The sequence below is a fragment of the Hydra viridissima genome, unplaced genomic scaffold (assembly GCF_058129835.1).
Source record: "Hydra viridissima isolate aposymbiotic clone 2 unplaced genomic scaffold, HvirCarnegie_v1 scaffold_17, whole genome shotgun sequence".
Classification (NCBI taxonomy): domain Eukaryota; kingdom Metazoa; phylum Cnidaria; class Hydrozoa; order Anthoathecata; family Hydridae; genus Hydra; species Hydra viridissima.
The window spans coordinates 420,035-434,708 of NW_028324316.1; the positions used below are offsets into that span (position 1 = coordinate 420,035).

At 27.5% G+C, this 14,674-nt stretch overlaps 1 protein-coding gene across 2 annotated transcripts; it reads left to right on the plus strand.

Annotated features, from left to right (window-relative positions):
* Window positions 1-3,585: 3,585 nt before the first annotated feature.
* LOC149876906 (N-acetyllactosaminide beta-1,3-N-acetylglucosaminyltransferase 4-like) lies at window positions 3,586-10,149 on the plus strand. Of its 2 annotated transcripts, XM_090074843.1 has the most exons (4): window positions 3,586-3,800; window positions 4,916-5,330; window positions 8,661-9,654; window positions 9,809-10,148. In XM_090074843.1, exons 3-4 carry the CDS (start codon window positions 8,670-8,672, stop codon window positions 10,018-10,020), a joined length of 1,197 nt encoding a protein of 398 aa, XP_089930969.1. In that variant the 5' UTR covers window positions 3,586-3,800; window positions 4,916-5,330; window positions 8,661-8,669; the 3' UTR covers window positions 10,021-10,148. The 2 variants fall into 2 exon arrangements, with proteins under 2 accessions (XP_089930969.1, XP_089930970.1); XM_090074844.1 differs by lacking the exon at window positions 4,916-5,330 and having other exon boundaries at window positions 9,809-10,149.
* The last annotated feature ends 4,525 nt before the right edge of the window (window positions 10,150-14,674 follow it).

The following is a 14,674-nucleotide window of genomic DNA, read 5'->3' on the forward strand; positions in this document are numbered from 1 at the left end:
ATAATTAAGAAATTCTTACGAGAAAAGCTATACGAGTTTGATATTTACAATAATTATTTATAATTATCATAGGAATAGCATGATGGAGATCTTTCTTTATCCTTGAATTTGATTTTTCTTTCTTTTTATAAAATATATTACAACCTTTTCATCTTGATAAATTCTTACTATTTCCAATTTATTAACTTTAGAACAAAATAAAAATCAGTTAAATGGAATTAAATTATTTTAAAAGCAGTTCAAATTCATCCCCCTCTCCCCCGCTCCAGAAAGCACAATGAAGTACACATTTTATATATTGACATATTCATATTTCTATTTCACAAATCGGATAAAGGAAAATGATCGATAATTTGTTTGTTAAATAAGTTCAATTTAGCTTGATTTACATTGAGTTTAAAATGTTAGTTAAGGCGTTGCTAAGCATTCATTTGTTTACATACCTAACGAAGAGGTTAAGTATCTAAAAATAAGACAAGATAAAAAAAAGGTTTCTTAGGAATTAAAAGGAAATTTTACTTGAAATAAGATCTTTATTATTAATTTTTTATATAATTATTTTCATCGCTATTATTGTTGTTGTTATTGTTGTTGTTACTATTATTATTACTTTTACTATTATTATTATTTTCATTAGTTTTTAAAAACTCACATTTTTTTGTGAGGAACTGCTTTAATCGAACCTACAATTCAGATGAAACATCTTTAAGCAGTAAAAACAAGTATGGCCGGCTATTTCGGCCAATAGTGCTACAATCGTAGCTGTGCTGACTAAAATTAAGTTGCTAACGGTTTTCCTAATTTTAAAAACTCTTTACTCTGTTAACCTTTTTCTTGTATAAATAATTGCTAAAATATTTAGTAAATGCTTTAATAATTACTTACACAAGAAAAATTTATTGAGCAGCCAGTTGAAATAGAGCTTTCAACTTCAAGGCACTACGCCAAAGATTGGGTAAAGCTCTACGACCTAACTTCATTCTAGAAGTACTGAAGTAATTCCTGGGAACAACAAAGGTGAGGATGCCAAACTTTGTCAAGATTGTTAAAGGCCATAACTGAAACTTTTTTAAGAAACAAATTTTTTTTTCAATCAAGTATATGGGTGTATTGAATTTTCGATCGCATGCTATGAAAGCGAAATCACTCGTACTAATATACAGTATAGTTAAAAATTTCCAAGGCTCCGTACCTAAAATAAACAATTATATTAAAATCAATCATGCGAAACTTTAGCGAAAAAATTTTAATATCCACCAATCGAATATTATTTACCAAAAGTAAAGTTAGGTAGTCTCAACTCTTTGATTAAAAAATTATCGAATTTCTCATTTTGGTAGCACATACGCACAACTTGTAAACAGGAGGAGAATGAAAATAGTAACTGAGAATGGAGGAAATAGGACGGTTGATGTTCGAACATGCCTACTTTGAACCTGGACAACCTGATAAATTTGATGGCCAGATAAATTTGATGGCCAGAATATGATTTAAAACAAGGAAAACTGCAGTTACATTAAAAATATTACTTAAAATACAGCAATTTGTATTTTTAGTAGCGCTGTTAATGTAATTATTTAATTATTTACTTATGCGTTAATGGAACTTACATGTAATCACAAATCATACTGTGTTTTAAGCTCCCAGTTTATTTTAAGCTCACGCATTTCCAAGAGTAGCAAAGCAACTATCCCTTCACTATTGTTTTCCATTGTCGGAAATAGAATTATATTAAGCAAAAACCTTTTTTGATTTTCAATTGTCATTTTTTGATTTTCAATTGTCATTTTTTGATTTTCAATTGTCATTTATTCAAGAAGCATGAATTGTTTTGTGATGTTGAGTGATATTTCGAAGGTTTGAAAATTTTAGGAAAAATAAACTTGGAATTTTTTGTACAAAACGTTGCACACATTTAAAACTAGTAATAAAGAAATATATTTTTAAAAAAAAAAATTGACAGATTTGCTTTTAATGAAATAATAGAAATTTTTTTTTTTTGAAATATTTGTAACTTGTGTTGTACAAAATAAATTTACAATCAAAATCTTTCGTGTTTGCTTTTTTATTCCTTGCAAATTCTTTATTTTTTAAAAACCTTAAGAAAAAAATACTACTGATAATAATAAAGTAAATATTATTTTATGTACTTTTTTTTTTTTTTTTTTGCATATAAAAATTTTGTGTGGAACTATGAAATTTTCGCTGAGAAGTTTCTTTGAAAATCTACGAAATGAAAAAATTACAAATTGCAACAATATCTTTCATATATCTAAATTATGATGTTGGCGAGTTTATAAACAATCTGAGTTAAAAACCTCTGCAAATTAAATATTATATATATTTAAAAATGTATAAGTAAACCACTAACTGCATATTTAACATTAAATGTGACGTTCACGAGCTGAAATCACGGATGGTCATAGTGATAAACTAGCTGACCCTAGACCGCCACTTATTTGGGGTGATATACACATTAAAGGATCACCTGATACAAGTGTTTGAAACCTTAAAAAAGTTATATTGATACTATGGATAGGTTAAGCCATAGAAACTCAAAATACATCACAGGTATAAAATATTTTGATCCATTTTTTCTTTAGCAACAAAAACTCTAAAAATGTATGTTTTTAACCTGTATTTTTGACTTATTTTCATATAAGTAATTAAAATTATGCTTCTGTTCCTTAACATTAATTAAGTCATAAAAAATATATAACAAATTAAAATAAAATTAGAGTGAAGGTATTAGAATCAATCATATATTTAAATAAATATGATGATTCTATATATTTATCTGTGGGTCTTATGTTAAATATGATGATTCTATATATTTATCTGTGGGTCTTATGTTTATGACTATGAGTTAAGTCATACTCATAAAAAGCTATAACTTAATGTTATAAGTTTGTTGGTATCTGATATCATAAAAAAAATGCATCAATACGAACAAATGAAATGCAAGTTCTTTCATTCTTTTGCAAACTGCACTTTTTTACAACAAAACAAAAACAAGTCTTGATTGAGTGATTCAGATTTAAGAGCCGCTTTTAGGTGACACATGAAGTTGTTAAAACTGTACTGAACTGGAAAAAAAAATCAGTTCTTTTTCCGTGGACGAAAATAAAAAATTTCAAAATTTTCATCAAAGGATCCTGGAATGTGTATATTATCACCCCCCCTGGTAGCGCTCTCGGGTCTGCTAGGTTAACACTATAACCATTCGTGATAACAATCAAGTTTTATAATATTCAGAAAAGAGCGCAAAGGTCTGCAAGTTTGCACTGCCCGTCTACATCATAAAGCTGAACGTAAAGCGGCTTATATATTTTACATATAAAATTGAGTCTTGCATTGTATTTGTATTTACTCGAAATAAAACAAAAGAGATTTGGACGTTTTAACTCCCAATCCGTCATTATTCTAATATCATACTACAATGTAACTTTTTATCTTATCAATCCTATGACATCATAACAATCCTAGATATCAAAAGCTTGTGATTATTTTTAGATAAAAATGATTAGTACAAACGCAAACTATTTTAATACTTTTTGTCGTTTGAGTAACCATTTAAAAATGTTGTTTTTTCCTCTCATTGGCAGTTGGTTTGGGTGGCCAATCAGGTTCATTTTCCTTGTCGAATTCGATTTGGGTTTCAAGCGCCCCCACTGATTGGGGAGTAGAACAGCTGCATTGTAACACAACTTGCTCATACAAACACACATGTATCAATTGAAAGTGCTTTTAAGAATAAAGTGTGTGATTTTTTAGGTCCCAGTGGTCCATTCGTAATTGAGGTTAGTGTTTTTGTTCCGTTATTTTTTGAAAACGTCATTTCGATTTCATTCAAAATTAATCGAATTTTCAATAACTTTTGTATCAAGGCAGACAAAGTTAAAAAATTCCATAAAATAATTTGTGATATCTCGTCTACCTATTATTATGTTTCAGGAATTCAATATTTCGTAATAAAATGCAATTTAGTTAATCCGGTAAACTTAGTTTTCCAATATAACAAATTTATTTATGAAAATAAATTCATATATGATTGTAATTTTTTCATGCCAAAAAAAGTAACTGGTATGAAAAATTATATTTTAATAAACTTCAGAAAATTCAATTTTTATATTAAAAGACAAATATATGGAAGTTTGTACTGTATTCGTTAACTATTCGTTAATTATTCGTTAATTATTTGTTAATTAGTTATTGTTGGAAAAACCAAACGCCGATGCTTAATTTTTAAAAAAAATTTTTGATAAAGCACACACACAAAAAATTCAGAAAAATACAAGTTTAGGCCGAAATCGGGGTAGAATTTTTTCGGCTTAAAGTTTAGGCCGCTTTTTTCGGGTAAAGAATGCTTCAGCATAAGAAAAAAGATTATTTAATCGCATGCTTATTGACAAGCGAATGAGATACCACAAATAGTTTCTGGAAGCCTTCATTCCCCCAAAAATCATTTTTTCGCTTCGTGAATTTTGTCCTGTATTTTCAAATTCGCGCAGATTTTTTACAAAAACTTTTAAACTTGTGGCCTCTTTGTACAGATGTATTCTGTCAGATTACTGAATCAGAGTGAAACACTGATTGATTTAGAATGCGATCCGGGATTAATGCCCATGAGATAAGTAATCTTAAATTAGATGATGTAAATATGAGTCATACAAAAAAAAACTCAATCATAGAAAAAAGTTTTGTTTTTTTTTGATTAATGTGAAAAAACCTAAAAACCTAAAAAGACTTATTGTTGAGGTTCGTTATCAATTACACTGCCATTTTTTTCCAATTTTTTATTTATTTATTTATATTATTAGAATATTTCGTTTCACAACCGTAAGTAGGAAATATTAGTATATTTCGTTTTACAACCTTAAGTAGGATTATCTTCGAAATCAATTTAACTTTTTAGAGCCAACGAACGAATGAGTCATCTGTTTTCAAAGGATTTAACAAACAATTTGAAAAAATATTTCGTAAAAACGTTGAAAAAAAATTTTTTTTTTTCAAACTCATTCTTACTTTTCGATGTCCTCGAGTCAACTTTTCCTCTTATAAATTTTCGACGTCGCAAGGATGATTACTGCCATCAACATTTGAGTTGTTGAACTCATAGGTGTTTGAGATGATCTGTCGAATAATATGTCAAATGGTGCGTTAGACAGTGCGTCATTGAGTATCACAGTCATAGTTCGTCAGACAGTTTATTACTAATATGCTAACTACTCAAGTAATGATGGTGCGTCCGATATGAAGGATATGCTTGTGAATCAAAAACGACTTTTGTGTTAGAAAATATGACTGCTTCCATACTTTGACACAAACAAGTAAGCACCAGTCTTCTATTTGTTTGGTTAAAAATGTTTCAGTTTTAGTAAGTTTTAAGTAGTTCTGAATGCTGATTAGAAAATTTAAAAAATTCGCGAAAAAAATGTTTTTCTACATATTATTGAAGCTGAATGTTTAGACTGTGTTAAAAATAATTTAGCCTGTGTACTTTTAAAAAGGTTATATATTTTTCTCAATTACTTCTCTGTGTCACACATTAATACTTTCAAGTCTGATATATATATTTGTTTATTATATTTTTTTAATTACATTTTTTCAAATTGTATTACATTTCCCATGATTTGAATGTTGCAATACTTTCAATTAATCAGCTTTTAATAATCAAAATGTTGCTGATTTTATATTAAGTTAATTCTGATTTGTTTATTTATTTGTTATTGCATTTGTAAGTACTTTATGATATAGCTTTTCTTACTAAATAGAAAACGAATTGAATATTTACTTCTTGCAATCGTTTGGAATAATAACAAAAATTTAACAAAAATTTGGTTAACAAAAATTTAACTTTTTTTGTCTCATGAAAACATTATGTTAAATGTTGAGTCACCAAATTGTAAAACTTGGGCCACCAAATTATAAAATATTAATGAAAGAAAAACTGACGCACCTCAATACCTTTTGACCTGAAAAAATGTTTTCGTAAAAACTACAAAAATCAGCTGCACTTATAGAAATTGTTTCCAAATGCACAATTCTTATGATTTTTTGTGAATACTTGAATTTTGATTGGTCCCTTCTAAGTCTCCAACGATATTCTGCTAGCAGTCCTGGACTCCATTTCCCTTGATAGCAGTTCTCCATTTAAAGATACTTCCTGATTGAACATCTAGCCTTGTTTGTCACTCATACCACCTAAGTTTTCTAGAAAAAAATCAAGATGAGAGTCCAGCATACGTATTTTTAAAGACTTAATACACTCCAAAGCTTTATATGACATTATAAGTTCATTAAGTCTTAGAAAATTAGAAAATTTTGGACCACATTCATAAAGCATTTCCAGGAAAGTTTTTCCTAATCACTCCGCTTTTATCAAAGCTTTTATCCTTTATCAGTTCCTGGTATTTGTGGACCTTTAAATATTTCCCTTCCATTTTTGCCTCGCTGAGTTTGGGGAATATATTTTTTAGTCAAATATTCAATGCCATAATATTTAGGTATAGCTTTTACAAAATTTGATATCAGCCGGAGCTTTATGTGTGACGACGTTAAAAGTATATTAAATGACGTATGGTGTATGACGTAAAGGATGTTAACTGACAGCGGTAAAAGTATTTTCACTAAAGGATCATTTTATAAACATAATTATGGCCTGGAGTAAGTAACATACTCTTAGGCTACACATTCTTTATACAGTGACTTTTTCTTTGTCTCAAATGAAACAGAATGAAATATATCTATTTATCTATCCATCTATTTATCTATCTATCTATACATACATTATTATTATTATTATTATTATTATACTACTACTACTACTACTACTACTACTACTACTACTACTACTACTACTACTACTACTACTACTACTACTACTACTACTACTACTACTACTACTACTACTACTACTACTACTACTACTACTACTACTACTACTACTACTACTACTACTACTAATAATAATAATAATAATAATAATAATAATAATAATAATAATAATAATAATAATAATAATATATTCGCTCTACTTATTCTACGCTGTATTGAGCACTCTTATATATATATATATATATATATATATATATATATATATATATATATATATATATATATATATATATATATATATATATATATATATATATATATATGCATGTATACATGCATACATGCATGCATGCATACATGCATGCTTTTATCCATGCATAATTATATGCATGTACACATGTGTGATTTATGCATTTATACATGTGTGTATGTGTGTATGTATGTATGTATGTATGTATGTATGTATGTATGTATGTATGTATGTATGTATGTATGTATGTATGTATGTATGTATGTATGTATGTATGTATGTATGTATGTATGTATGTATGTATGTATGTATGTATGTATGTATGTATGTATGTATGTATGTATGTATGTATGTATGTATGTATGTATGTATGTATGTATGTATGTATGTATGTATGTATGTATGTATGTATGTATGTATGTATGTATGTATGTATGTATGTATGTATGTATGTATGTATATTTTGCAATGATTAAATTATCTAGAAAACTAGCTCATGATTACCGGTGACAAAAAATAAAAAAATAAAAACTATTGCAACAGCAAAAATTAGATAGCTTTTATTTTTATTTTGTTTTTAAAATACATTACATTACCACATAACAGTATAATATAGAATATTAACAGAATCATTAAGACGTGCAACTTACGTGCAGCTTACGTGCAGCTTACATGCAACTTGGGTGCAATAATTAAAGAACGCAACATCAATAACATCAAATAATCATTAAAAACATCTTTTACAAGTGTCTCATTCAAGATTATTATCTTGAATAAGAAACTTGTAAAAGATGTTTTTAATGATTATTTCTAAACTTTTATGCTTTGATACATGAAGTATTTATGAAAGCTTGAAAATGCTTTAAAAAAAAACCTTTTGCTTAACATTTTAGATTTTTATCTTTTTGTTCTTGATGGGAGGGGGAGGAGGGGGATGGCGAAATCTAATCTAAAACGATTTGGTTTGTCAATTTGATATTACGAAATATTGTTAATCAAAGAGTTTAATTGATTTTTTTCTTTTTTATAAATGCATGATTTTATAAAAAAAAATTTTTGTTGTAAGAAATATCAAAAGAATGATTATGATAAATTCCATCATTTTAAATAAAAATTTGAGTAAATTTTATTTTGGAAAAGTCTATTTAACAATTTATTGACTGCAAGCTAATGGCACATGTGAAGCTCTTTTTATGAAGTTTAGCCAATAGCATTAAGCATTCAAGATTCTTAAATTCTTAATTATAAAATTGGTGAAAACTTTTTTCAATTTTAACATATTAAAAGATTTTAAATGTTTTTAAAGGAGTTAAATGAATAAAGAAAAGTATGAATTGTTTAAACAATTTTTATGTTAATATGATTAAAGTTAATACATTAAGTTATTTTTAACTTCATAACTTATTTTGACTTAGATTGTACAAAGATAAGTTACGTTTTTTTGAAATCAAATTTTTGACCGTGCAAAAAAATTAACTTCATTAAAAACTTTTACGACAAAAAAACTTTGAAAAAAAAAAAATACATTTTATCAACTTTAAGTTTCTATTTTATTTCTTGCCTTATTTCTAAGATTTCAAAGATGAATAGGATTAAGATCTACTCGTTCAATGGAGCTGGAATGGTCAAATACCTGATTCTGGGTTCAATGATTTTGGGCATTTTATTCACAATAACTGAATTAATACAACTTAAGTCGGAGTTTGCAAAGTATTCTGAGTTGATTGCTCTTTCAAAGAGAATTGCTCTTGAGATCAATCCAACAGCAGGACAAAATGCCACGTCTTTTACAACAAATGCAGAGCTTCAGCATCTAAAATCAACAACCATCCCAACCACAACCCTACCAAGCAAAACCCCCTCACGTACAACCCCTTCAAGCACAACCCCCTTAAGAATTATCCCAAAAGAGAACCTTGCTAAAGAAAGAGACGCACTTTCGCATATTATATTTGATTCTGTTGAAAAAGATAATGCTACAGTCTATTCAACTTTGGTTGTAATCTCTTCTTATGTGAACCATCGAAATCGAAGAGACAGAATCCGACAGTCATGGGGGAACTCTTCCAACTGGAATGCCGTTGAAAAGTATAAGATAGTTTTCGTTGTAGGAAGGGTACCCGACGCAAAGCCCATGATGGAAATAGCGGAAGAAGCAAAAATGCAGAAAGATATTGTTTACATTGACGTGTTTGAAGATTTTTACTTGTTGACTAAAAAAGTCATCATAGGACTAATTTGGGCCAAGCATAACATTAACTTTAAAGCTGTTTTAAAAGGAGACGACGATACTTTTATGAACATGGATAACGTTATAGAGTTTGTCAAAAGCAACATTGAAGGAGACGGCTACTTTGGAAATAAAATCGATAAGGCTCGCGTCAGAAGAACCGGTCGATATAAGGTACCAAAAGAAGAGCATGAAAGCGACTACTACTCCCCGTACTGCTCCGGTGCAGGGTTTTTCCTGTCAAACTCCACCATTCGCAAAATGATTCCATTTTTTGATTTGGATAAAGTATGGCGAATCGATGACGCGTATGTTGGAGAAATTGTATTTTTAGCAGGTAATGTTACTTTTTTCCTTCGCAAAAAATATTTAGCGATAAAACTTTGTTAACAATAAAAAATTTGTTGAGGTTTTTCTTTTTTTAACAACGTATTTTGACAAAAAGTTTGGTAAGCAACTTTTTATTGAACAGAAATAAACTGGCTCTTTAGGAATTACAGCACGCAGCGCAAAAGGTTTTTACATGGAAAACGAGTCGTGTCGTTATATGAAAAATACCATTGTTTCTCATCCCGGAGACGATCCTGATTGTAACGATTTTCTGTTAAAAAAATCCTTAATTGATAACGGTAAACTCCCAAGGGATCAAAAACTTGAAAATCAAAATTGTTTTAAAAATAGTAAAAAATGTAAAAGTTTATGATGTTAATGCTAATTTAGCGTTCAAACGAACAGCGATTTCAACATCATCAGCTTTAAACCCTGGATGCTTTATTAAGATCTAGATGATCAGGACAAATTTCAAGAAACTTGAGTTACAAAATATTATAAATTATAATGATAAATAAATTAAAATTGTTTTTACTTTTGATTTTTACTCTGTGTGCGTGTTATATACAGTTCGATACAAAAGTAAACCCCTCTGGCCAAGTAAAATAGCCCAGCGTCCTTTAAAGGGTAAAGGCAAATTTATTAACTCCCAATCAGTGTAAGTTTAAACTTGCTGCGAGGACAGAATTTTAATAAATAAATATTTGAAGTAATAAAATTAGATTTGTACTGCCTTACATATACACGATCAGTTTGCAACGTGATTTAATAAAAAGAAGAACCTGTGAAAAAATTATTTGAAGTTCACTTAAAGAATAATTTGGGAACAGCTACTTGAATCAATTTTATCACCTGACTTCAATTAAAATTACTACAATTGCTGTAATTGAAATTTGCTTTAATCTCAAATGATTAAAGCACCAATATAGTTAGGAAACCATCATGATCCCACAATAAATCATCGTGATCCCACAGTAAAAAACAAGTTTTCTAAACTTAAAAAAAAAAACCTCCTGATAAAGGTTTCGATTCATTACGGTAAGTGGTTAGAACAGAAATTTCGGCAGAAACAGAATTAAAGCTTGTTGAAGCCGAGAGTTTCCATTCACTACAATTAACGGCAACATTTCCACTAGACAAAATTTTAATTTCATAATAAGTATTTATTACTAATTAAAAAAGTGTTCTTGCCTGAATTTTAATTGAATCAACCACAATTTTTATAATTATTTAAAGAAAAAAAAAAACAAAACAAGCTCAAAAAAAATATTTCTTCTTCTTTAAAAAATGAATATGTTTTTGAGTGCTTTTGTTTTTATTTAAAAAAATAAACAGTTGAATTGTCCTCCTAACCGGCTAAGCCGTTCTTAACAACTTAATCTTAAAGATGGCGTTTTAAATCGATTTTTAATTTTTATTAATATCTTGATAAGTAGATTAACAAAATATATTGCAAAATAAGTAAAAATAATTTTTTTTAAATTAACATTTAGTTATATCTAAAACACAATATCGTAAAATATTGAATATATTTATCGTATTACATCGTTATACATTTTTAACGTAAAGAAAATCGATATTTATCGCTAATAACGATACGATACAGAAATGATATCGATAATATCAAAACGCAAACGTTATTTTATCGAAATCATATTGAAACGTATCGGATCATTTTAAATTATATCACGTTTTAAAATGAATGCGCCTCCCGTTCCCAGTTCATCTCAATATCTGGAACGCGAATTTACGAATAAATGAGACAAATATTTTCTCGACAGAGAATCCTTGATCACGTCCGAAAACAATGTAAAGAAAAAGATTTTTTTTCTTAAAACAATTTTTCTTAATCTAAAACTTCTTTTACGCAAAATATTTTTCCTCAAAAAGTAAATAAATATAAATAAATAAATATAAATACACTGTTCAACTAATTTAGAACAACTCTAGATTAAAATGCTTTTCCAGGAAACAAAATGCTTAAAATAATATATAAAATAAGTATACAAAAAATAATTATAAAACAACATTAACTTAAAACCTTTATTATTACATACCTATATTCTATAAATATTACATACCTATATTCTATAAATATTACATACCTATATTCTATAAATATTACATACCTATATTCTATAAAACCTACAGCGGTGGCCAAAAGTCTTGGAACAAAACATTTAACGACCAAAAAAATTTATTTTTTATCTAAAGTATAAATTTTGAAGGTTTGAGGTATATTTTTAAAGAGAATGTTGTTTAAAAAAATACTTACAACTTATTTATTTTTTTATTTATTTTACTGTTATCGTTTATTCTTTTTAGTATAAAAATTTATCATAACATAAAATATGTTGTTCCAAGACTTTTGGCCACCACTGTATATTCTATTTGTTAAATAAATGTTAAATAAATGTTAAATAAATGTTAAATAAATGTTAAATAAATGTTAAATAAATGTTAAATAAATATTAAATAAATGTTAAATAAATGTTAAATAAATGTTAAATAAATGTTAAATAAATGTTAAATAAATGTTAAATAAATGTTAAATAAATGTTAAATAAATGTTAAATAAATGTTAAATAAATGTTAAATAAATGTTAAATAAATGTTAAATAAATGTTAAATAAATGTTAAATAAATGTTAAATAAATGTTAAATGTGGATTATATTCTTGTTTTATTTTTCTTTGTAACGACTCTCTTTTAACTGTTTTTTTGTGTGAATACAAAACAGTATAAAAATAAAAACATTTCAAAACAAACGGAATATTTATTTCAACACCGTTAACCTGTAAAGCAGCAATTTTATCAGAAACTGTTCAGTTCGAATCAGAGTTTTCACTTAGGAAAGCGAAATTGCTTTATAATTAGTCCTTTATGTTACATACAACACTAAAAATGTTATTTGGTAGAAACTTACAGTAAAATTATAGCTGAAAGAATCGCACGCATAAAATATATATATATTTATATATATTTATGTTTTATGCGTGGGATTCTTTCAGCTATAATTATATTTATTAACTTATATAATATTTATAAGTTAATAAATATAAAACCAAAGGAAGTGTTGAAGCTGACCATTCAAGTGGACGACGAAGAAAAGTACTCCTCATATTGATCATAAACTTATTAGGCAGATGAAAAAGAACTCATTTGTAAGTGCTAAGTACTCTATGGCAGCGTTTGGATGATGCAGGATAGTATTGGAATCATACAGTAAAAAACCATACATAGCAGTAAATAACCGTAAATCACGTTTGGATTTCGCAAATATTCATAGAGATCAGACGGTAAATCAGTTAAGGCGAATATTATGTTCGGATGACTCGAAAGCACACCCCGGAAGATTCAGGTAGTAAGCCTGGAAGGTTCGGAAGTTCGGAAGATTCAGGGATTAAGCAAAGTATGAGAAGTTTTTTTCAATGATTATCAAACTTTTGGTTGTCAGGCGATTAAAACAAATGCATACCAACCAAACTGAGACAAAGAGGCGGCAAACACTTAATATTTTTGAGAGTGCTTTTCAGGATTTTTTTAACTGGGACCATTCTATCTTACAGTAAGTATAATGGACAAATATATATATATATATATATATATATATATATATATATATATATATATATATATATATATTTCAATTCAGGAGAATCAAATACCGCCTTTTTCAGATAAAAGTATGCCTCTACAGTAGACGTTCCAACAAGCAAATGACCCCAAAAACACATCAAAACTCATTAAACTATGGTTTGATGTAAATATAATAGCTGTAATACAATGACCAACAAAATTTTATAACTTAAATGCTGAGGATTTATGGAAACTCCTTGATGATAAAGCACCATTGTCTGGTTGGTTGAGTAATGCTGAAGCTTAATTTAAAAACTTCAATAAATACATTCCGCTTAAAATATCATTTTGATTAATCCAAGTGATGTCCCCCCGACTGATTCAATCCAAGTGATATCCCACCGACTGATTCAATACTAAATAATATTGCGATCCGTAATTCCTTCCCAGGCCCTTTTTTAGTTATAATAAATTATGTAAACTAAGTTAAAGCCATATGAAACTTAATAATAGAAAATAGAACTTTTCAAATAACGTGGGCTAAGAAGAGTTTTTGTTGATTATCATTTTTAATTACACTGCCATTTTATTCATTTTTATTTTACTTATTATGTTTAGAATATTTGTCTTTGTAATCTTAAGTAGGATTACCTTAAAAGTTGATGTCAGTTTTTAGCTCAATGAATGAACAAATGAGTAACCTTTCTCAAAGGACTCCTCAAATAACTTAAACTAACTAAAAAACTAAAACTTAAAACTAAAACTAAAAAATTAAAACTATTTTGTGAGACTGCTCAAGTATTAAAATCCTTTGCCCGGTATTTAAGATTGAGTTATGAATCAAAAACGACTTCAATTTTAGAAAATGCGACCACTTCCATACTTTGACACAAACAAGGAAGCTTAAAACCAACCTCATCGTTTTTTTATGTGGTTAAAAATGTTGCCTTTGAATTTTATCAAGTTTTAAATTACTCTCAAGTTCAATTACAAAAACTCAAAAGAACTCAAAAAATTCGCCTCAAAGTGTACGTTTTTATTTGTTATTAAAGCTGAACAATTATCTTGTGTACTTTTAAAAATGATTTATACATTCTCAAGTATTAGTTTGTGTCGTACATTTTCTATTTACTATATATATATATATACATATTTTAAATTTTCCATGATTTGAAAACTTTTAATACTTTCCACCAGTCAGTTTTTCAACTTCATAAAAATAACGTAATAAATATTATTGCCAATAAATATTGCCAATATTTTATCAACTGATCTATTTTTTATATCTATATATCATATTTATTTGTTATATTTATATATTATTGTATCTATTTATCATATTAATTAATTAAATTGACTTATCATATTTTTTATTATGTTGTTTTATTATACTTATTTGATTAAATATGATTATCATTTTACACATGTTATGATTATAAAACAGATTAT

Excerpts from the sequence above, each read along its gene's own strand:
- LOC149876906 (XM_090074844.1), top strand. The coding sequence starts at position 8,670 with ATGAATAGGATTAAGATCTACTCGTTCAATGGAGCTGGAATGGTCAAA. Across the intron at positions 9,655-9,808 it reads AGAAATTGTATTTTTAGCAG|GAATTACAGCACGCAGCGCA; the intron begins GTAATGTTACTT and ends CTGGCTCTTTAG.